The sequence below is a fragment of the Brienomyrus brachyistius genome, chromosome 2 (assembly GCF_023856365.1).
Source record: "Brienomyrus brachyistius isolate T26 chromosome 2, BBRACH_0.4, whole genome shotgun sequence".
NCBI classification, from domain to species: Eukaryota; Metazoa; Chordata; class Actinopteri; order Osteoglossiformes; family Mormyridae; genus Brienomyrus; species Brienomyrus brachyistius.
Genome location: NC_064534.1, coordinates 5,966,017 through 5,986,998, shown reverse-complemented (window position 1 = coordinate 5,986,998; position 20,982 = coordinate 5,966,017). Strand labels below are relative to the sequence as shown.

The following is a 20,982-nucleotide window of genomic DNA, read 5'->3' as shown; positions in this document are numbered from 1 at the left end:
AAGCAGTTAATATATTTGTTGTTACAGCATATATCTGTTAATTTAGTTGTTATATATCTATTAATTCTGTAAACCTTTGTGAACTATTGAAAGAACCACTGAAGGAACAATTAATGAATAACACAAGTTAAATACTGATCTCATATTTGTTCGTCGTTAATGAACCATGAGGCCCCTTTTATCTCAGGTAGTTGCTATGTTTGTTCATATTTGATACTTCAGTTGTAATAGTGCAGGTTCTGCTAAGTATTTGTGCCCCGTTGAGTAAAGTGTTACCTTTTTTATCTTGTATAAATAAAACTTCCTGCCAATCCAGTCTTGGGAATAATCCCACAATTCCCAGCATCGTTTAGGTCCGACTGTTCGACATGCGTTGGCCGCATCTGACGGCTGAGAGAACAAGGCAGAGTCCTGTTCCTTCTGAGCCCCAAGCTCGGTCTGGCACGTGAACAATGAGCGAGCGTGATCCAGGAAGTAAATCTGTGTTTGGAACCGGGAGCAGATGGCGGGGCGGTTCAGGAGATTCTATTTATGACCAAGAATCCCAGGATTTGCCGCCCTAAGGCACTTACCCGTAGATGCTTCAGTGAATATTAACCTCGCATTAGTTTGCAGGGCCAGTTCATCAGTACAGGAGAACCAAAGATTTTCTTGAGAGAGTTTGAGTTGGAGCGACTCCTCCGTATGGGTCACACACAGGGAAACGAACGGAATGAGGGATGCAGTGAGTGGAGTCGGAATTTACGTGGAATTCTTGCAGGTTACTCCTCTCCTTCTAGGATACGCTTTGGGCCCCTATAACCATGCATAGGACGAGCAGATCTGGAAGATGGACGGATGGACGGATTATGTAATGTTTACACAAATAAAAACGCCACAATATTTCTTAACAAAATTTTGCAAGTTTTTATTGAAGTATCATTACCTCATTATTTAATTTTAAAATGTAACAATAAAATAAATTTCTTTACACAATGTTGCTTCACACCTCCAGGGGTAGGAGTTTGAAAAATACTTCTGCTCTGTGTGAGGAGTTTGCATATTCTTAGGTTTAGAGAGTAAAAATCCAGACCAAGATTTTGTTTCAACCAACCACTTAAGTATAAAGAGTCAAAGTCAGAGAGTACTCAACTGGTTGGTTGAAACAATCAGTTAACATAATGTTTCTCAACCCAGTCCTCAGGAACCCCCAAACAGTCCACAGTTTTGCTCTCTCCCAGCTCCCAACACACCCGTACCAGGATTCAGTGTTCTTGATTGCCTGCGAACTGAGAGAGAGCCACAAGCGTAGATCAGGGGTATCAAACTGCAGTCCTGGGGGGGCCGGAGTCCTGTGTAGCTTAGCTCTTTCCCTCTTCTACCACAAATGATTCAGCTCAAGAGCGATGTGTTAATTAGCAAAGGAGTTGAACCAGGGGTGTTAAATGAGGGGAAACACAAAAGTCTGCGGGTCTCTGGCCCCCCAGGACCGGAGTTTGACACCCGTGGTGCAGACTGTCTGGGGCTCCATGAGGACTCGGTTGGGAAACACCCAGTTAACAGATAAGCTGGAATGAAATTCAACCAACTTTGAGGTGGTGTGAAGGTCTGTATGTGTGAGGAGGAGCCAAGAGCCAATATCTCTTCAGCAAACACTGTGATGGTGAGATTTGTGGAAAGGAAATAACTAACTTTTAACTCCCCGTTATGCCTCCCTGACTTTTGCCAGCATGTCCACTTACACTAACCAGCTCATTGCATAATCCTGCTCACTGAAATGTCTCCTTGTAGGTCACTGCCTTGATTTACGGCAACCAGGATGGGCAGTTCCAGTCCTCAACACTTGTAGACCATGATGGTTTTTGATAGATCTTTGGAATGTTTTGGTCAGAAGATCCATCACAAACTACTTTGCTAGAAATATGAAATGCAAAGGTACTTATTTGCAAGGTGACATTTTGCTGTTCAGACTCCCTTAAGCGCAGCTTCCTATCATCTTGATATTTTGAGGTTTCTTTGATCATTCAGCCCATCATCCGTGCATTAGGTTGCATGATGTTTAGAAATATACTATGACATACTGCTGTAGTTACATTTTTTTCCTTGTTATTTCAGTATTTCTTGAACATAACCTACCGTCTTTATCTTCCAGCCAGAGATTAAGAAATAACTGTCCAGAATTCTATTATTACCATCTCTTACGTGCCCGAAGAATTTTGGTCAGCATTGTCAAAATTATGTGCAGCATAAACATTCCCTAAACCAAATAAAAGTTGACATCATGGTAAATGAGGCAAATTCCCTGATATAAAACAACCTATAAATAAATACAACTCACAAGCAAAAACCAATGCATATATGAATGAATGAATGAATGAATGAATGAATGAATGAATGTTACATTTATATGGCGCTTTTCAAGACACCCAATGTGCTTTACAGAACCAATAGGGATCCACTTCTACCACCAACACTGTGCAGCCCCCACCTGGATGATACGCTCACCAGACAGCAGCTAAGGTGGTGAAGGGGCAGGAGAGAATTCACCAGTTAGATACAGGGGATGATTAGGAGGCCAAATGTAATGAGGCCATGTCATTCATAACCTGGGTACTACGTTTGTAACCAGGACAACAGGGTCCCACCCCTACTGTTTCAAAAGATGCCCAGGAATCTTTTATGACCTCAAAGAGTCAGGACCCGTCACTGCACTGGGGCACTGGGACCCACACAGACCACAGGACGTGCTAACCTGCTGGCCAGTGTCCTCATCACTGCACTGGGACATTGGGACCCACACAGACCACAGGATGAGCTAACCTGCTGGCCAGTGTCCTCATCACTGCACTGGGACATTGGGACCCACACAGACCACAGGACGGGCTAACCTGCTGGCCAGTGTCCCCATCACTGCACTGGGGCACTGGGACCCACACAGACCACAGGACGGGCTAACCTGCTGGCCAGTGTCCCCATCACTGCACTGGGGCACTGGGACCCACACAGACCACAGGACGGGCTAACCTGCTGGTCAGTGTCCCCGTCACTGCACTGGGGCATTGGGACCCACACAGACTACAGGACGGGCTAACCTGCTGGTCAGTGTCCCCGTCACTGCACTGGGGCATTGGGACCCACACAGACTACAGGACGGGCTAACCTGCTGGTCAGTGTCCCCGTCACTGCACTGGGGCATTGGGACCCACACAGACTACAGGACGGGCTAACCTGCTGGCCAGTGTTCCCATCACTGCACTGGGGCATTGGGAACCACACAGACCACAGGACGGGCTAACCTGCTGGCCAGTGTCCCCGTCACTGCACTGGGGCATTGGGACCCACGCAGACCACAGGACGGGCTAACCTGCTGGTCAGTGTCCCCATCACTGCACTGGGATCCACACAGACCACAGGACGGGCTAACCTGCTGGCCAGTGTCCCCATCACTGCACTGGGATCCACACAGACCACAGGACGGGCTAACCTGCTGGTCAGTGTCCCCATCACTGCACTGGGATCCACACAGACCACAGGACGGGCTAACCTGCTGGCCAGTGTCCCCATCACTGCACTGGGATCCACACAGACCACAGGACGGGCTAACCTGCTGGCCAGTGTCCCCGTCACTGCACTGGGCCATTGGGACCCACACAGACCACAGGATGGGCTAACCTGCTGGCCAGTGTTCCCATCACTGCACTGGGATCCACACAGACCACAGGACGGGCTAACCTGCTGGCCAGTGTCCCCATCACTGCACTGGGCCATTGGGACCCACACAGACCACAGGATGGGCTAACCTGCTGGCCAGTGTCCCCATCACTGCACTGGGATCCACACAGACCACAGGACGGGCTAACCTGCTGGCCACACTGTATCACTTATAATACGCCGGTGACGTTGGTGAAACAGCTTGGTCACAATGGACAGAATGTGGCTAAAGCTTCTTCTCAATGGTGATCAAGTCAAGAAAACGAACAATTAAATTCAGACCTTCAGTCCGGCTTTGGAGGAAACCGCAGTTTAGTGGATGACACTGTGCCCTCACACTTAGAGGTCTTTGGGATCCATTTGTAGATGTGTGTGCAGCATTTTCACATGTTTCTCATGTTAATATGTGCTTCTCCTAAAAGCTAACCATGGCTAGCACTGGATGCTAGTCCCTAAAGGGCATGACTGTGGGCGGGCTTTAGGCTTGCCTGTGACATTTATTATATAAGCTACTGCAGACTATTTCTGTCTGGACCTGAAACCTAATGGTTATATGACCATGTGTGAACTTGTACATATGCAAGTATTTTGTTAAATATTTTTTTATGATTTAAAATCCTACCGAATATGAACTAAGAAATCAACAGAAAGCCGGTCAGGAATTTCATTTCATTACATGCACATGTAAAATTAATCTGGGAACTTCACAGCTGCCTGTATTTCCTTCAAAACTTAAAATAGCAAATACAACAAAGAGATGAACGATGTCACCTTAGTCATATCCATGTGCTTCACGTGTCTCTCTGATAACAGAACCACACTGACGCCAACAGGTATGATTGTATATTGCAAAACAACATTTAAAATTGGCACCTGTCACAAATGAAGGCCCATTTTCTTGTTTTCCAGTGTAGCTAGCTAGCATGCAGAGGCTAAAATTGCAATTGACAGATGTACTGTACTAGAGCTAGTCATGTGATTTGACCATTGCAGTGACAACTGTCATTGGACCATTTGGTTTTTGGCCCATTTAATATGCAGTCAGATGAAAGTGCTGAGGTCAGTGAGATGTACGGTTTGAAACCCCTCCTGAGCACTTGGTAATGGGACACAGAATGTCCATGCTAATAGCATGAGAGTCTTTGACCTGTAGTCCGTCAAAAAAAACCTTTGGGGTTGACACTGTCTGACGGCCTGCTGGACGTCAACTGGAAGCCTCCCTGCAGCACTCCAGCACCTTCCTCAAGGCCCGCTGGGCGAACCTCACCTTCTCGCGGTGCTGGTTTTTAGAGGCGTGCTTGTGGGCTTTTAACTGGTTATAGTAATCAGAAAACCTGTTGAACAGCATAGAAATGGGCATGCCGTTCAGGATGATCCCGAAGGAGATGCAGGCGAAGGCAAAGAAACGGCCCAGGAGGGTCTCGGGGTAAATGTCTCCATAGCCCACAGTGGTGATGCTCACCTGGAGAATGCAGCAGAAGAGTTAAGGTCCTTACAGTAATGACACAGCCACTACACTATGTGGTTACCATGGCAGCATTTCCATACAGCAAAGGGGCAGTGGTGGCTTAATGGTTAGGGAAGTGCACTTGTAATTGAAAGATTGCAGGTTCGAATCCCCGACCGGCAAGGCACCACTGAGGTACCGCCCCCAAGTACTGCTCCCCGGGCGCCAAATTAGCTGCCCCCTGCTATGTCACAATGTCACATATGGGTTAAATGCAGAGGACACGTTTCGTTACTGTGTGCTGTGTCAACGATGACCACTTGTCACCTAATTCTAAAGGACAGAATAATTCCCACACAGACGTGAGGGCTGCCAATCTGTAAAAATGAGGTACACAAGTGTGAGAGCAGGCCAGGGTTGTGCTTGGAGCACCAAGTATGAGGGAGCAGTTGGACCTTTGCCATGCATCACCATCCGGGTGTTGTGCGGAATATTAGGCTCAGAATACCACACTTAGATTACTGTAGTAGAACGTTATCACTGTACAGTATGGAATGTTACTGTCCAAATGCCCATTCCACAAAGAGAATACTGTGTTTGAATGTAGGAAGCTATTCTTAGAATTTCAAATACTGGCTTCTAGATGCTTAATATGTGCTTGGTATTATGTAGTGTGAGATTTTATAAGCAATACTAGAGGAAGTGCTTTGAATGTGAACATACAAAATGCCATAACAGATGAAGCACTCTGAACATGCTAGATAAACAGTTAATGTGCGCCCCACTAGAATGTACCATGAATCTTTGAATTCAACATATGCAAATAGAAAATTATTTTATGAAAAGCAAAAATAAAAGATATAGTTTGGGAAATAACATTCCAATCTAAAAATGCACATAATTTTATTTGTATTTTTATGTACGTTCTTTGATTCCCTGCACTCAGTGACCCATTGGAAGATGGATCATTGCACGGATATCAGCTCAGATGGGTCAGCCTTACTGTAGAAATCACTTTGGGTAAAGCTTTACCTAGGCAAAAAAAATATATACCAGTATTACTAACTGTAAACTCTCTGAAAGTCATGTACTCACAGTCGCCCACCACCAGGCATGGGGGATACTGGTGAAGTTGGTCTGGGGAACATCGTGTTCCACAGTGTAGACCATGGCGGAGAAGGTCAAGATGCCGATGCCGATGAAGAGGAAGAGGCAGCCCACCTGCTGGTAGCACTGGCGTAGCGTAAAGCCGAAAGCTCGCAGGCCCGTAGAGTGACGCGCCAGCTTCAGAATGCGCAGGATCCGAAGAAGCCGCATAATCCGCAGCACCAGGCCCACTTGGCCCACCTGGCCCACCCGGCCTATGGCGTTATCCCCATCCTGCCTGTCAGTGTCCTGACTCTCCGAGATCTCCAGCACCATCTGCAGGTACAGTGGGAGGATAGCAACCAGGTCCACGAGATTCAACATGCTGGTGATGAAGATGCGGAGATCTGGCGTGGACACCAAACGCAGCAGAAACTCGACAGTGAAGAAGGCGATGCAGAAGGTCTCCACGTGCTCGCAGTAGGTCCGCCCACTCAGCTGGCCGTCACGTTTCTGGTACTGCATTTCTTCCACTGTGTTCAGCGTCATGGCGACTAGGGAGACTAAGACAAAGAAGCTGGACGCTACGGCCATCAGCTTGGCTGGGACAGAGGAGAACGGCTTCTCCATCAGGTCCCAGATGACTCGCCGATACGAGCCGAACATCATGTCCTGGAAAAGCTCCTCACTGTCTTCAATAATCTCAGCCTGAAGCTCCCGTTGGACTTTCAGCTTGTCGTTGATGTCGTCCTGCCTCTCCTCCAGGGCAATCCGGCAGCACCGGGGTGTGTTCTTGATCCGTACCCCCCAGTAATGGATCTCCTCCAGGAAGTTTCGTGGGCACAACTCATCGTTCACCCAGAGCACTCCAGTACGATGAAAGTTAAAGACATTGAGGAATATGTCTGGGTCTCTATCAAAGAAATACTCACAGCTGTGGACCAGGTAGTCATCGCACAACTCCAGCTTCCTGCTGTGGTCCCTGCAAGTGGCCAGCTGTCCGATTCTGGTCTTGGGGAACCTTGCAGCCACCCCATAGGTAATCTGGTAAGTCCTGCCCCCTACGTTAAGGTTCAGCATGTAGTTTTTGGTAGGCGAGGTTACCCCAGATGCAGTGTGATGCTTCTCGTTGTCCTCCTCGTTTTCATCCTCAGCATAGAGGTCATAAATACCCTGATTGAGCTCCTGCATGGAGCTCCAGGGCTTCACCCATCTGTTCCTGAAGTATACCAGGCTCTGGTCCACCTCGAGTTCTGGGCCGTCGGCAGCAGAAGCCCCAAACTTGTAATTTGGAAAGAGGCTCTGCCTCCTTGTCTTGGGACCCGACATCCTGACGGTCTTCTGTCAGCTTCAGAGGCTGAAGGAGTCACTGGAGAGCGAAGCAGTGCAAATCAGGGACGCATTACTGATCCCTAATGCTCTCTGTGGGGCAGAGCGAGTGACAGGCATGGGGTGCTGCCCTGTTTCTTTACATAGGGGGGGGATCTACTTTAATGTAGCCGAGGTTGGCCTGCTCTACAACACTGGCCTTTTTCTCTAATATTTTACATAACCACTGTATTTATTTGTCATGGTTTCACCATAAAACTGGCTCCTATTTCAGCTTTACTCCTGTTTCAGGGGAAGGTTTTATCCCACAAACAATAGTAGCATCTTTACATACCAAAATCTGCATTTAATCTCCAGATATCCATATATAATATTTAATACTGCCATATAATATTTAATATACTTTAAAATGTACATTTAAATATATATTATTATGATTTTGCAGTATGTGTTTAGCACTATACTTGCCAGGCTTTTTGCTCTTCGAGATAAATATTCATCCATCCCTTTTCCAGCAAATATGGAGGTTTTGTTTACAACTCAACCCAAGACAAATGAAGAACCTTGCAGATAGAGAAAGAAGCCGTCATGTTTCTAAAAACAAATCAGACAGAAACTGGGTTAAGATGGGGTGATCACTGGTGTGCTGGAGAACGGTTAAGACAAATGGGATATTCCCCGCTTGTGGGTATGCATTCAGAGAGGCCATCTAAAAGAAGATAATTCCATTAAGCTGTACGCAACGTCTGGTGTCAGTAGGTTCCCAGCATAAGTCCATGCAATCAAGCCACTTGAGGTGAAAAAGGCAGGAGGATCAAATCAAATCCAGGAAGTTCTAAAATGACACACAAATCATCCATATGACTTCAAGTATCCTCCTGCCAGGATCTCACTTTCATTGCCCACATCATAGTTACCTGTAACATATTCTCTGGCGTACAATTCGTTCCCCAAAACATCTTTCAGCTCAGATGTTTCAGGTAATCTCTTAATTGACTCAGTTCATTTCCCATGTGTTCTGTTGTATTTATGGGGCTTTTGCATTAACGCACTAGGACGTAATCATCGCTAAATCTAATATTTGCTTGTACAGCTCATTATACATCAGCTATTTGTTTTTTGTATTCTGTTGTACTTACTGAGGAGACATTTCCAGTCCCATGTTAGCCCACTCTAGCTGTTCTAATAAACTCCTCCAAAACTCTTAAAATCTTGCCGCCGTTGATTAAACTAACTGTGCATTTATCGGAGACTACTTTAAAACTTACGACACACTAAACCACATGATGACGAAAGATTATTCTAATTTAAGGCTGCAAAAGTAACACAAGACAACTAAATGCCATCATTTGTTAGTTTTCTTTTAACTGTTAAAGAGTTTTCTGCTTTTTAGGGCATGTATTCCCCAGACAGCCAACCTGTAAATCCCATTATTCGGCTAATATACCGTAACCTACTTGTATGTACACTTGTGAGCCGCTTACCCATGTGGAAAAGTATTAAGTGCAAATAGTATCATTGAATGTACATTTATCTTACAAAGGCACTTGCGAAGGACACAACTGACTTACTTCACAATAACACTGATCTTCCACTGATCATCCATCTGTTTGTGTTACTATCCAAACAGGACAATTAGACATTTTAGAAGACTGTAGTTCTCACACTTGGTGTCATGTGTCAGGTCGTACGGTTTATCGTGGGATACCACTTCGCTTGACTGATTTTAATGTGGGAGACTCCACCTTTTTTGTTTTTTGACAGTTCGCTTACTGTTTTCATCAAATTCTAGAAGGTTTTTTTGTTTTTTTATCGCCCATATCACTCTGCAGCTTGGTTGACATCTATATTGTTTTCTTGCTGTAACTTGACATATATTTGCATTTTATAATTTCTTTTTCTTCTTGCCCATTATACTAGTGAATAATTTATTATTATTATTATTATTATTATTATTATTATTATTATTGGTGGCATGGTGGTGCAGTGGTTAGCACTGTTGCCTCACACCTCTGGTACCTGGGTTCGAATCTCCGCCTGGGTCACATGTGTGTGGAGTTTGCATGTTCTCCCCATGTCGTCGTGGGGTTTCCTCCGGGTAATCCGGTTTCCCCCCGCAGTCCAAAAACATGCTGAGGCTAATTGGAGTTGCAAAATTGCCCATAGGTGTGTATGTGTGAGTGAATGGTGTGTGAGTGTGCCCTGCGATGGGCTGGCCCCCCATCCTGGGTTGTTCCCAGCCTCGTGCCCATTGCTTCCGGGATAGGCTCCGGACCCTCCGCGACCCAATAGGATAAGCGGTTTGGAAAATGGATGAATGGATGGATTATTATTATTATTATTATTATGTGTTCATATGCATGTCTAACAGAATATTATATTTCTACCGTCCATTCTCGCCTAGTATAGTATAATATACCTTATATAATATACGTCATTTGCACATTTTGCCGCGAACGACATCTTTTGTACATCCCAAACGATCTGTAACTATATCAACTTAAATGCATTCACTTTTTAATAGTCCAAATAAAAAATTCTTTGACGACAAGCTTGGACCGATGCAACAGAGGACCAATGTACAGCCGGAACCAGACCGCCAAGTTGTGGAGGGCGAATGCAGGTCGGACGTGTTTCCGTGTGACACAAACGCAGCAAATATGTCAGCCTGTGAGTTTGGATGTGAGCATTACGTGCGGAGTTGTTTGCTCAAAGTAAGACGTTGGTTTTGTTTTTGTGTTAAATGAACTGAAATATTTAAATCATCGTTGTCTGTGCTTCGAGTGTTGCTGTGACTGCTACGCTAGGCTACGTTAGCCTTGGCACAGCAGGAAAAGTCCACCATGGGCCAGTTGATCTATATTCTTAATGTTCTTTTATCAGATCGAGCAAAATATCGATATTGCTTGACAGTCTATAGTCCATAGACAGTCATTCTGAATATGTATTTTGTAGTTAATATTTAGAAGTGCCATTTTAGACCTTAACTAACTCGTTTGTGCTGCAGGATACCTGGGTGCTTTTTCAATCTCGTCGCCGGTACGGCATTAGTGTAGATAGTGTATTTAAATTGTTAAAATGTATATTTGCACTAAAGGGCGGCCTGGTAGTTCCCGAAGCTGTAGCGAGGGTCCTGGAGGTTTCGTTACTATTGCTTCCGAGGTTTTTGTTTTATTTTTTCCTGCCGTTTTCAGGGTTGTTTTCTTGTTTGTTTCGTTTTATAAGGCTGTTGCGTTTCGTTTGGCATAGTTCTGGACGAACGTTTTTTTTTCTTAAAGAATTTTTCCTGTCCCCTTCAAGGCTCCTTGCTGTGGAAAGTTTTATGTCTGCAGACTCTGCCATGACGCCGCGGAGGATCACCAGATGGACCGCTTCCGGGTCACGGAGGTCAAGTGCAGTTTTTGCAATACTGTCCAGCAGGTGAGCTCAGCTGGTACCTAATGTTTTATTGTACACCAAAGCTTGATCGTGAGTCTGACTTAGGAGGGAAGAATCTGACCATACTGAACCTGCACTTGTCAAGGAAAATGGTGAGTCCCAATGGACGGCATTCCTGATCAGAGTACTTCTAGGCTGCAGGAGACTATTATAAACCAACATAATGTACTCAGAATCTTTTGTTGTGACTGCAGATTCACACATGGTGACTTTCTTCAAATCACAATGTCGGTATTATGGTGCTATAATTAATTTGTGCTTTCCAGTCCCAGCAGACGTGCGAAGAGTGCAAGGTGACGTTTGGGGAATATTACTGCAGTATCTGTCACCTGTTTGACAGAGACAAGAAGCAGTACCACTGCCTGCCATGTGGCATCTGTAGGTGGGAGCACTTCCCTTTCTATGATTTCACTTTGCTTAGTGACACCCTTGTGGAGAATGGCGTGCTCCTTTATGGGCGACATGGCAAATATTCTGAATTTTAATTTCATGTGAGTGCACTTGAAGTTAAGTCTGTTTCAGCGTGTTACTGAATCAGAGGTAGGTTTTTGGGCTGATGAACGTGCTCCTGTTTGAGCCTGGCACCTTTAAGGGTCAGTCTGTGCCAAATCAAGCAATGTCCAGAAAAGTTCCATGGGCATCATTCCTGATTTTGATGAAAACTTGATATTTTGATCCTTATAGAGAACACTGAAAATTCCCCAAGTTTTATTGAAAAATTCTGATGCAGTCCAAAGTTATGGCCCTTTCAAATTTGGGTGCCACGCCCCTTTTTTGCACTCGCGAATCGCGCATATAATTTGTAAGGGTTTTCAGGAGACCATATCTTCGCTTCTAAGCATGCTAGAGAGCTGAAAATTGCTTTCCTGGTATACTTTTCCCTGCTCTTTCAGAATCTGGCAAAATTAAGCTCAGGGGAAGCACTTCAAAGCTATGGACCTGCAAAAATCAGTTTTTGGTTCACTTTTTTCGGAATTTGACCCCAAGCTGTGGGGTCACCACCACACCTACATCCAATATTCTTCTATATTTTTGTTATTTGAGGAAGATACTGTAAGCAGATGCAAATTCATTCTAAATAACCATTTATTCTTTGATATATTGCCATCTGAAAATGGTCACAGGTGAGAAATCCCCCACAGGACCCCCTACTTCGGGGGCGTGGTTGACTGTGTAGATAGTTAGTGATGGGAATGAAACTTATACAGTTGAAAGAAGCATATCGGAACTATAAATTCTGAAAATATAAGTATCACAACTCAACTCCGTCAATATAAACTCCCAGGGTCAAATATGACATTTTCAAGTCTTTCCGTTCAGCTGCCAAGAGGTCAATTTTGAGAATACCCTTCTTGAAATGTGAATCTAATGAGAAGGAGCACCGTCAGACAGAGATACTTAAATCAGATCATAAATTTGAAAAACCTACTAGTCATCATTGAATTAATGAGAAGCCATGTTCACAGTTCTTAGATATTCTTTGGTCAATCCATCCGGACTAACACAGTTCCTGTGACAGGTCAGTGCTTCAGGAAGTTTCCAATAGAGCAGGTATTGTTGTGTTCAGTCTATTCGGCGATTAAAAGCAAGTAACATTTATTGATCCCTGGGGGATATTCTTGTGCATCCGGCAGCAAGAGCAGACAAACAAATATATAGCGTGAAACAAGGCAGTGTTATATTAGGTTAGACCTTTACACACATTTTATATCTTTAGTAGATGTTCATTCAAAATGATTTACAATTGAGAAGGTAGGGTCAGACCTTTTTGGGCCAGTTGGGGGCTAAGAGCCTTGTTGGGGGGGCTGACGGTGAAATCACTTTGCCGACTTTTGCGGCGATGTCACCAAAATCGTGATGAAGTTAACTTTATATGCAGATATGCAGTTTTCCGGTGTTGCAATGTCTTTCAGTGTTTGTGATGTATTTCAGTGTTTGTGATGTATTTCAGTGTTTGTGTGTGCATTTCACATTCAATGGCCCAGCTGTCTTGTTTACAGTCACTGTCGGTAAATGGACGTGGTGCAGTTATTAATAAATATGTATATAAACACACATATGAAAATGACATGGTGTGCATTGTCCCCTGTAGTTAAATTTTTAAAGCAAACTTAACTGCACATGTCTGTATCATTTTAGGTTTATACTTATTAGTCAGTTAATTCTGTGTTTTGTACTTTAAATGGACACGGTACAGTTATTATTGGCAAAGGAAAAGTATTGCCTGGGAACGTAAAACTATTTCAAAAAATATTTTCCCACCCTGACCTCTTAGGGGCTCAGTACAAATGTGACATTGCATGGGCTGTTAGTAAAATACTGAAAATAATGATTCTGGTTGGTAGTAATGAATCTTAGTATTGATTGAGATAAAAGCCCTTAATTACAAATTACTGTGGGGTTAGAAACAACTGTTGAATCTTAAAATCATGTTTGATGTGAATGTGCATGTTAATTAGGGTTAATTGACTTTCTTTAAAACTTACAGAATTGGGCCGAAAGAGAAGTATTTCCACTGTGAGAAGTGTAATCTGTGTTTAGCCAGCGACCTTCGAGGAAATCACAAGGTATTCACCGCTGTTAAAGAACAGATTTGCCACAAAAAGAAATCTTACATTTTGATTTATTTTTTTATTTTTTTAAAAAACATTTTCTGGACCATAGTTTCCCAAACAGAACGGGAAATGGTTCTGCTGGCGCGTTGTGATCCTTTTCTTTTCTTCTCCAAGTGTGTACAAGATGTATCGAGACAGAACTGTCCAGTCTGCATGGAGGTAGGAATCTGAATTCTTTTGCAAAAACAAGTACAGTCATGATTAAACTGACCATTTCAGTCCAGCCAGTGTCGCGGTAATCCATTTTCACTTCTCTTTTTGAATGAAGGACATCCATACCTCCCGAGTTGGAGCTCACGTCCTTCCATGTGGCCACCTTCTACACCAGTATGTGTCCCAGTCCCCCCCCAGCCTCAGGTTCTCAGGCTCTGCAGCCCTCTGTAAGCCAGCAGAGACATCAATCTGCCGTTAACCGTAATATCTAGCCAGGATTTCTCTGCATGGTCCACATGGTTACATGGACATCCATACCTCCATACGCTTAACCATGTCCTGATGACCCGTGGATGGTAAATTTAGGTTCCGATAATCCATGCAGTTTCAGATTTACTTTAGAAATGGAATTTTAATGCCATGTCAAATATCCTGAAAGGGTGTATTTTTATTTTGTTTTTCTGGCAGGACCTGCTTTGATGACATGTGTAAAACGGGGTAATTTGCTCTTTTGTTCCTTTTTAATAGTTGGGATTTACATGCACTCTAGCCAGCCTGATATTCTCTAACCGGAGTAGCAGTAGCGGTGTGTAGCAGAGTAGCGGTGTATAGGTGATTAGTGCCGGGGGATAGAGCTCATACTCATTTCCAGGCATGTTTTTGATCCAACTATCTGCTGTCTGTAGTTTCTCCCAGAGTTTAAATATACAGACTTAAATGGCTCCTCAGAAACGATAAATCAGCTGCACAGGGCTTGTATCTCATTCTTTTGCAGGATTTTGGAGGGTAGCTTAGTACTAACAGTATCGCACTACAAATACTTAAATTCTATTCTGAATATACCATGGTGATTCTTTTTTTTGATCTGAATTGGAATTTTAATTGCTATTTAAAGGGTTGTAGTGCTTTTTTCCCAAAAAACGGTAGAAAATGTGAGCTCTGTCAAACTCAGATAAGCATGCTTTTTAGCCCTGGTGTGTTACTAGGTTACGTGCTTGTTTCGTGTCGCCTCGTGTTACCCATCTCGCCTCTTCTTCCCAGAGGATACCGCTGCCCGCTCTGCATGCACTCAGCCTGGAACATGAAGCACTGCTGGGAAGAGATGGACAAAGAGATCTCTGAGACACCAATGCCCAGCGAATACCAGGGCATCACTGTCAAGGTACACTGGGCAAGGGGTGGGAGGGGCACAGGCCAGGAGGTAGAGGGTCAGACCAGGTATAGGGAACCAGAAGCAGGAATGCCATATGGGGGGGGGGGGGGGTGAAGGTAGCGTGATACACAGCGGTCCTAGAAAAAAATAACATAATTGGATTGGTCTGGGTTGGGGGTCCAAAAGTAAAGGTAACCTGGTAGCATGGCCCTCCATCAGAAGTGGCATAGAAACGTTTAAAGGGGCAGTTCACCCCAAATTAAAAAAATCAAATCAGCACATCCACAGCATGTGTTTTTGATTTTGGGGTGAACTGCTCCTTTAAGGCCTTATTCCCGTTTATTCCGAATTGCAGGATAACAACATATTGGAGAACTTCTGTTGCAAATGCTCAAAGAAGTGGCGCTGAGTAGCTCTATGCTGGCATAGAAGCGTTTGGGTGAAGTCCCACTGTACTAGGTATAGTAGCAGATCTATACAGGCATAGAGACGTTACAGGTGGCTCCATTATTTGAGGCGAGGAGAAGCCAGCAGATTCTTATCCTGGCATTTTCAGGTGACCGTGCACCTCCTTGTGCTCCCCCTGCAGGTCATATGCATGGACTGCCAGTCTCGTAGTACGGTGCCCTTCCACGTCCTGGGAATGAAATGTAGCGGCTGTGGCTCATACAACACCACCCAGGATGGGGGGCTGATAGGGGGGCAACCGGGGCAGGCAGGAGGGGGAGACCCGGGGCAGGCGGGAGACCCGGGGCAGGCGGGAGGGGGAGACCCGGGGCAGGCGGGAGACCCGGGGCAGGCGGGAGACCCGGGGCAGGCGGGAGACCCGGGGCAGGCGGGAGACCCGGGGCAGGCGGGAGACCCGGGGCAGGCGGGAGGGGGAGACCAAACTGACTGAACGGCAAACATAACCGGGCCGTGCCGGGCAGCTCACCAGAACACACCGCGACCAGGACTCCTGCAGGTGACACTCCAGCCCCTTTCAGACGTCCCCAAGAACTCTGAACAGCCTCCTGCTCAGGTGGCGTCCTGCAATAGCCAGTGTAAGCCGCGCGTGGATCCTCATGGACTGGGAGTCTGTCCGCCAGTAGGCCACGCCCATTCCATCATTCCTTCCTCATGGAAAAACTGACTTTCGTCTTTCGTCAATGTAGCTCGGTGCGTTTTCGGAATTCAGAATCCTATTCATTCTTTCCACTTATTTGCTGGAGTGATCTCTACATATGTGGCTTACAAACTTTGCATTGTGATATAAAAAGTTTTATTTTTTTTCTGGGGGTGGGAGAAATACATTGAGCTCAATAGGTGTGGTGGCCCTTTTATTCCATTTTGGGTCACCGTGGTGCTTTGGCATTATTCTTAACCAGTGATTGAGACGCCAAAGTATCCTGACATAGTCCAGTGGAGCTTAAAGCCACGTCTCGGTTCATCACCACGCCCATAGAAGTGTACATACATTTAGGATAAAAGCCAGCTGCTGTCCCAAATGGCCTGTACAGTGAAATTGATTATTACTATTTTTCTTGCTTGTGTTTATAAAATATCTTCAGCATCATGCTAATCCTGAGGTCTTATTAGGGACTTAATTTCTAGGTTGAATGTATTCTGTGATGTACACAGATATTACACAAACCTATACATTTTTCATGCAGTAGTAATTTGATTTGCTTTTACTATAACTATTAAGAAAATGTTTATTTTACATTTAAAGCTGCCCTTAAGCCCTCAGTCATATCCAGTGTGTTTTTTTTTTTTTTGTTAAAACTCCATTATTAAAGCTTTGGAAACTGGGCCTGGGATGTGTGTCTTGTCTATTAAGAGGTACACTGGCTGGCTGGTGATGCTTTGCTTAGTTTAATGTTGCCACAAATAGCAAGGAAATAAGTTTTATTGTTAAAGCATCTTGTATTATGTAAATTATATATACATTGTGTGAAATGTCATCGTTTCCCTTATGGTTTAATATGGCTTTCGTGACCTTTGGCCTTTTCTGTGTTTAGGATTGAAGGGACAGTTGTGTAACGCTCCGCATTCCTGCATTAAAAATGAAACCATATCATCCGAACGAAGGTTGGCAGTGATGCCACTGGATGGTGCTCTTGCCCAGTGGGGTGGGGGGTCACGGAAAGGCTGCTGGGGTGGGCTCCTCGCACGCCGTCTCCTTTCCGCCCGCGCTGTTGAGGCTCACTGCTCAGGCCTGGTGTTTGTGGGAAAAGGCTGCACAGACATCTGAAGGCAGTTTTGCGTTCTTAATGTCACGTCGTCTGCGTTTGCGGCTGTAATCAGATTCTGATGTTTATTTCCGTTTATTTTTTATTGTTGATTATTTCCCAACCTTGGGTTTGTACCCAGAAATCACTCTGGTGGAGGGAGTTGTGTTTAACTGCTTCGGAAGTGTTAACTGGTTAACATCCTGGTAGAATTTAGCACTGTACACCATACTCCTCTCTTAAGGCATTAAAGACCATCTGTGTGTTTGATATACCCTTTATTGGTAGCATTGCTGGGAAAACAATGAATGTCACCTTCACAAATGCTGAAAAGACATATATGGACATAGATCGATAAATGTTTCATGGACCAGGGATAGTGTTCCTGTCCGTCAGCATCCTGAACCTTCATCCTATAAACAGGTAATACTAACACAGAAGGCCAGGGAAAGGTTGTGGATAATGTGAGGGAGACTATATAACGTCCTGCTAGCTAATGGTATCGCTTTGCGTTACTTCAAGTTGTCACCTCTGCTTGGTAACGGGGGGTACGTTGAAAAGTCTACATTAACACATAGAGGGAGACCGCTGATAGGTTGAGGCGTAGATGGAGCCAAAGGCTCAACGAGGTCTGGTGTCACAGCTGAAAATGGATCAGTTGGCAGATCGGGAATCGGAGGACCCTCAGTGAGGGTTAGGGGGGCTCCGGTCTCGATAGCTAGGGGCGGGGGTGTAGGCTCAAGGGTGGCCTCTGGGATGAGGGGCAGAGGAGTGTCTGTGACGACAGCCAGGAGGGTCGTGTCGGGGATGACCGGTGGAGTGGTCACTGGATCCAGCTCCTCCGAGGAGACAGCCTCACTGGATTCTGAGGACTCCACTACTTTGGTGACCATTTTTCGGAGGTTGTTTCCGCGCCATCTGAGCTGTCAAGACAAGGCATTTTTTTAAGAAACTGTGGAGCTCAGAAAGCCCTACTGTGTGCTGATTTTTTTCCAGCTGAATAGAATTAAGTATCTTTATTAATCCCTATCGGGAAACAGTTTTTGCCGCCTCTTACTCTGTGTGCAGCTTGGTGGGGGTCACAGCACACATTTGTAGCAATCAAGGATTAATGGTTATTCTGCATGTGGTTATTCTGCTGTGTCTGGGGCTCAAACCAATAACCTTCTGTGCACAGGCACAAAGGTTTAGCCCACTGAGCCACACATCACACCTGCATGACTAACAGTGTCTTTTCAGGGGGGGCAGCACATGTCTCAGCGGGCTGTGCCTGTGATCAGGTCACACCCAGCTTCCCTGGGTGCCACAACAGGTGGCTGCCCCTCACAACCAGCTTACCAAGGCTGAAACCCTGGTCCTAGAGGTGTGAGGAAACAACCAGTCTACAAAGAGCAAGTTGGGGGGAGGCATAAAGAGAATTTCCCCCTACTGATCAATAAAGTATCAATTACAATGATGAAGCATTTTAGGTGTTTATGTTGCTGCCAATGCATCATAGAAAGGGATGTAATTCTTACTGGTTTTGATGATGCCATAGTCACAATGAGGAGAATGAGAGCAGTGGTCCGAAGGACATCCATCTCCTGAGCCGTCTCTCCTGGGAATGACAAACCTTTATTAGTTTGCTCATGCAAGGCTTTCAGCTCCCTGATGAATCCTTATTTAACACACCCACCACCCCGGAATAAAATAATATGTGAACACTGAGGTCGCACGCATTTCCTGTCATTGTTAATGCTATGCAAAATATTAATAATTCTTGGAAATCGGCCGACAGCTAGCCTTCATAGCGAAGCACTTCTACAGAGAATTCTGCAAACTTGCGTTACTGAATTGTAGGGATGTAACGATATACTCAACTCGCGATTCGATATGATTTTCTCACGACTTTTTAACAGAATGAGCTGCAGAATTTATTCAAAAATATTCCTTTATAAACTGTGCAAAACGTGTCCTCTTCTTCAGTGTAACTGAAATTGAATAAAATACTGTTTAAAAAAAATCTAAATTAAAAAAAAAATCTTCAAATAAACGGTAATGTTTTACATTAACTGCACCTTCATAATGCCTTCATATTTCATTCATAAAACGTTCAGTACACCATCATAATATATTCATTAAGTATTCAGAATTCATTCATAAACGCCATGCATGTACATCCTAACATCCCTTAACAGCTGCAATATGCATTATTAATAAACATTATATAATAATAACAAACATTATAATTGTATAATCATGTAATGTTTGTTATTAATGCATATTAAAGCTGATAAGGGATGTTAGGATGTTAAAGTGTATTTGCATTATGCTTATGAATGTTCTATGAATGCATTATGAAGGTGTATTTAATGTAAAGTGTTACCAAATAAACTAAGGCTTGCATGTGCAGCTTTTTAGCGTGGTTTGCCCTTTTAATAATCTTCCTCAATTTCAAATTCTCTCGTCTTCAGCCAGAACCAAAAACATACGACGTCGACGTGAATACGCAGTGACATCTGACGTCGAACTGACATCATGAAATCAAATATAATATTACACCAGTTTTCCTGTTAAATACCATGAAGTACTCCTAAGGTAGCGATTCATTTTGCACATCAGCCGGTTTATATCGTCATACATTTACATCGATTTTTAACCGATTCGCGATTCATCGTTACACGCCTGCTGAATTGAATCACAACTTCTGGTTTTCTACACTCATTTGTCCTTTGCAGGGTCCCGAAGCCTATTCCAGATACTATGGGCACAAGGCCGGGAGTAATGCACTGCAGGATATACACATACAGGCAAATCCAATTTGTCATTGCATGTCTGTGGATTGTGGGAGGGAAGGTGGAGAAAACCTGATGATGATGATGGTGAACATGCGGCAAACCCTGGTCCTAGAGGTGTGAGGAAACAGCACTAAACACCGCAGCACTTGCCTGCCGTCCTTAACCAATAAACCGACTGTCCTGTTATGGTTACAGTAACCTCACAGGAAGCGGAGGGTGTCGGGTTAGGCCTCTGAGCTAGCGATCTGAGGGTTGTTGGTTTTATCCCCGGCCTTTGTTGAATAGTCACATCTCCGTTGGGCCCTTGAGCGAGGCCCTACCTCCCAGAATGCTCTAGGGCTACAGGATAAATGTCCTGTGTCTGTACTTGGATTGTAAGGATCATTATTAAGCCATTAAAATAGATGGGATTCCCAGGCTATACATTCATATACACACACACATAAAAACATACAAGTGCAGTTTATAGTCAGTAATTTGCTTCAGCAGCACTATCTTAGCATGTTTGTAGGGGGGGAAAGTTAGGACTATTCCAAGGGCCCCTCAGTGACAGGGGCCCTAAAAATTTGAAACATGATTTTATTGGTTGAGGTTGGGGCCCCAGTATGATATGCTTTCATGGGGGCCAAAATCCTGAGTAACTCGGCGATAACCAGCTAATAAGCCTGCAGCAGAGTTTTCTGTTCACATCTCATGCACAGTTCGGCCTGAATTAATTAACCACGCAGTTTGACAATCCACCCAAATACAGAACAATGTTTAAAAGTGCGTTTGCGGAGCCTTACCCTGGTCTGAGCGCCTGTACCCTCCGCCGCAGTGCTGAAGGAAAAATGTTCACGTTCGTAACGCTGTCGGATCGACGACTTCACTGGCTCCGGCGCTGACAGGAGGTCCTACGTGGGCTGTAGGAAGACCGAGCAGACGACCTTGCAAACCTTTATATGAAGACGGTCAGACCGGGTCCCTTTTAATCAAAACGCCTCCTGGGATTGTCCCGTCGGAAACTGTTCCTGGTATGTCATTCCAACATGTTGTGCTGTGTGTGTCGTAGAGCTTTTTATTTCCATAAATATAAATAAACAGA

The 20,982-nt window shown here is 44.6% G+C and overlaps 2 protein-coding genes and 1 long non-coding RNA gene across 3 annotated transcripts; 1 reads left to right on the top strand and 2 right to left on the bottom strand.

The window, feature by feature from the left end:
• Positions 1–4,531: 4,531 nt before the first annotated feature.
• Positions 4,532–7,571, bottom strand: kcnv2b (potassium channel, subfamily V, member 2b). The gene is made up of 2 exons (XM_048980007.1): positions 6,233–7,571; positions 4,532–5,152 (listed from the first exon to the last, which is right to left on the bottom strand). Exons 1-2 carry the CDS (start codon positions 7,550–7,552, stop codon positions 4,895–4,897), a joined length of 1,578 nt encoding a protein of 525 aa, XP_048835964.1. The 5' UTR covers positions 7,553–7,571; the 3' UTR covers positions 4,532–4,894.
• Positions 7,572–10,125: 2,554 nt separating this feature from the next.
• rchy1 (ring finger and CHY zinc finger domain containing 1) lies at positions 10,126–15,809 on the top strand. The gene is made up of 9 exons (XM_048992432.1): positions 10,126–10,266; positions 10,853–10,972; positions 11,257–11,372; positions 13,479–13,557; positions 13,720–13,764; positions 13,874–13,932; positions 14,227–14,256; positions 14,800–14,920; positions 15,501–15,809. Exons 1-9 carry the CDS (start codon positions 10,213–10,215, stop codon positions 15,807–15,809), a joined length of 933 nt encoding a protein of 310 aa, XP_048848389.1. The 5' UTR covers positions 10,126–10,212.
• Positions 15,810–17,382: 1,573 nt separating this feature from the next.
• On the bottom strand, positions 17,383–20,838 carry LOC125710932 (uncharacterized). Its single transcript, XR_007382983.1, has 3 exons — positions 20,684–20,838; positions 18,639–18,718; positions 17,383–18,044 (listed from the first exon to the last, which is right to left on the bottom strand). It is a non-coding gene; the product is annotated as an uncharacterized LOC125710932 (long non-coding RNA).
• Positions 20,839–20,982: the final 144 nt, after the last annotated feature.

Coding starts and splice junctions, on each gene's coding strand:
- rchy1 (XM_048992432.1), top strand. CDS start 10,213: ATGTCAGCCTGTGAGTTTGGATGTGAGCATTACGTGCGGAGTTGTTTG. Junction 13,558..13,719: donor ACCTTCGAGGAAATCACAAG/GTATTCACCGCT, acceptor TTCTTCTCCAAG/TGTGTACAAGATGTATCGAG. Junction 13,933..14,226: donor TGTGGCCACCTTCTACACCA/GTATGTGTCCCA, acceptor TTTTTCTGGCAG/GACCTGCTTTGATGACATGT.
- kcnv2b (XM_048980007.1), bottom strand. CDS start 7,552: ATGTCGGGTCCCAAGACAAGGAGGCAGAGCCTCTTTCCAAATTACAAG. Junction 5,153..6,232: donor ATGCCTGGTGGTGGGCGACT/GTGAGTACATGA, acceptor TGCATTCTCCAG/GTGAGCATCACCACTGTGGG.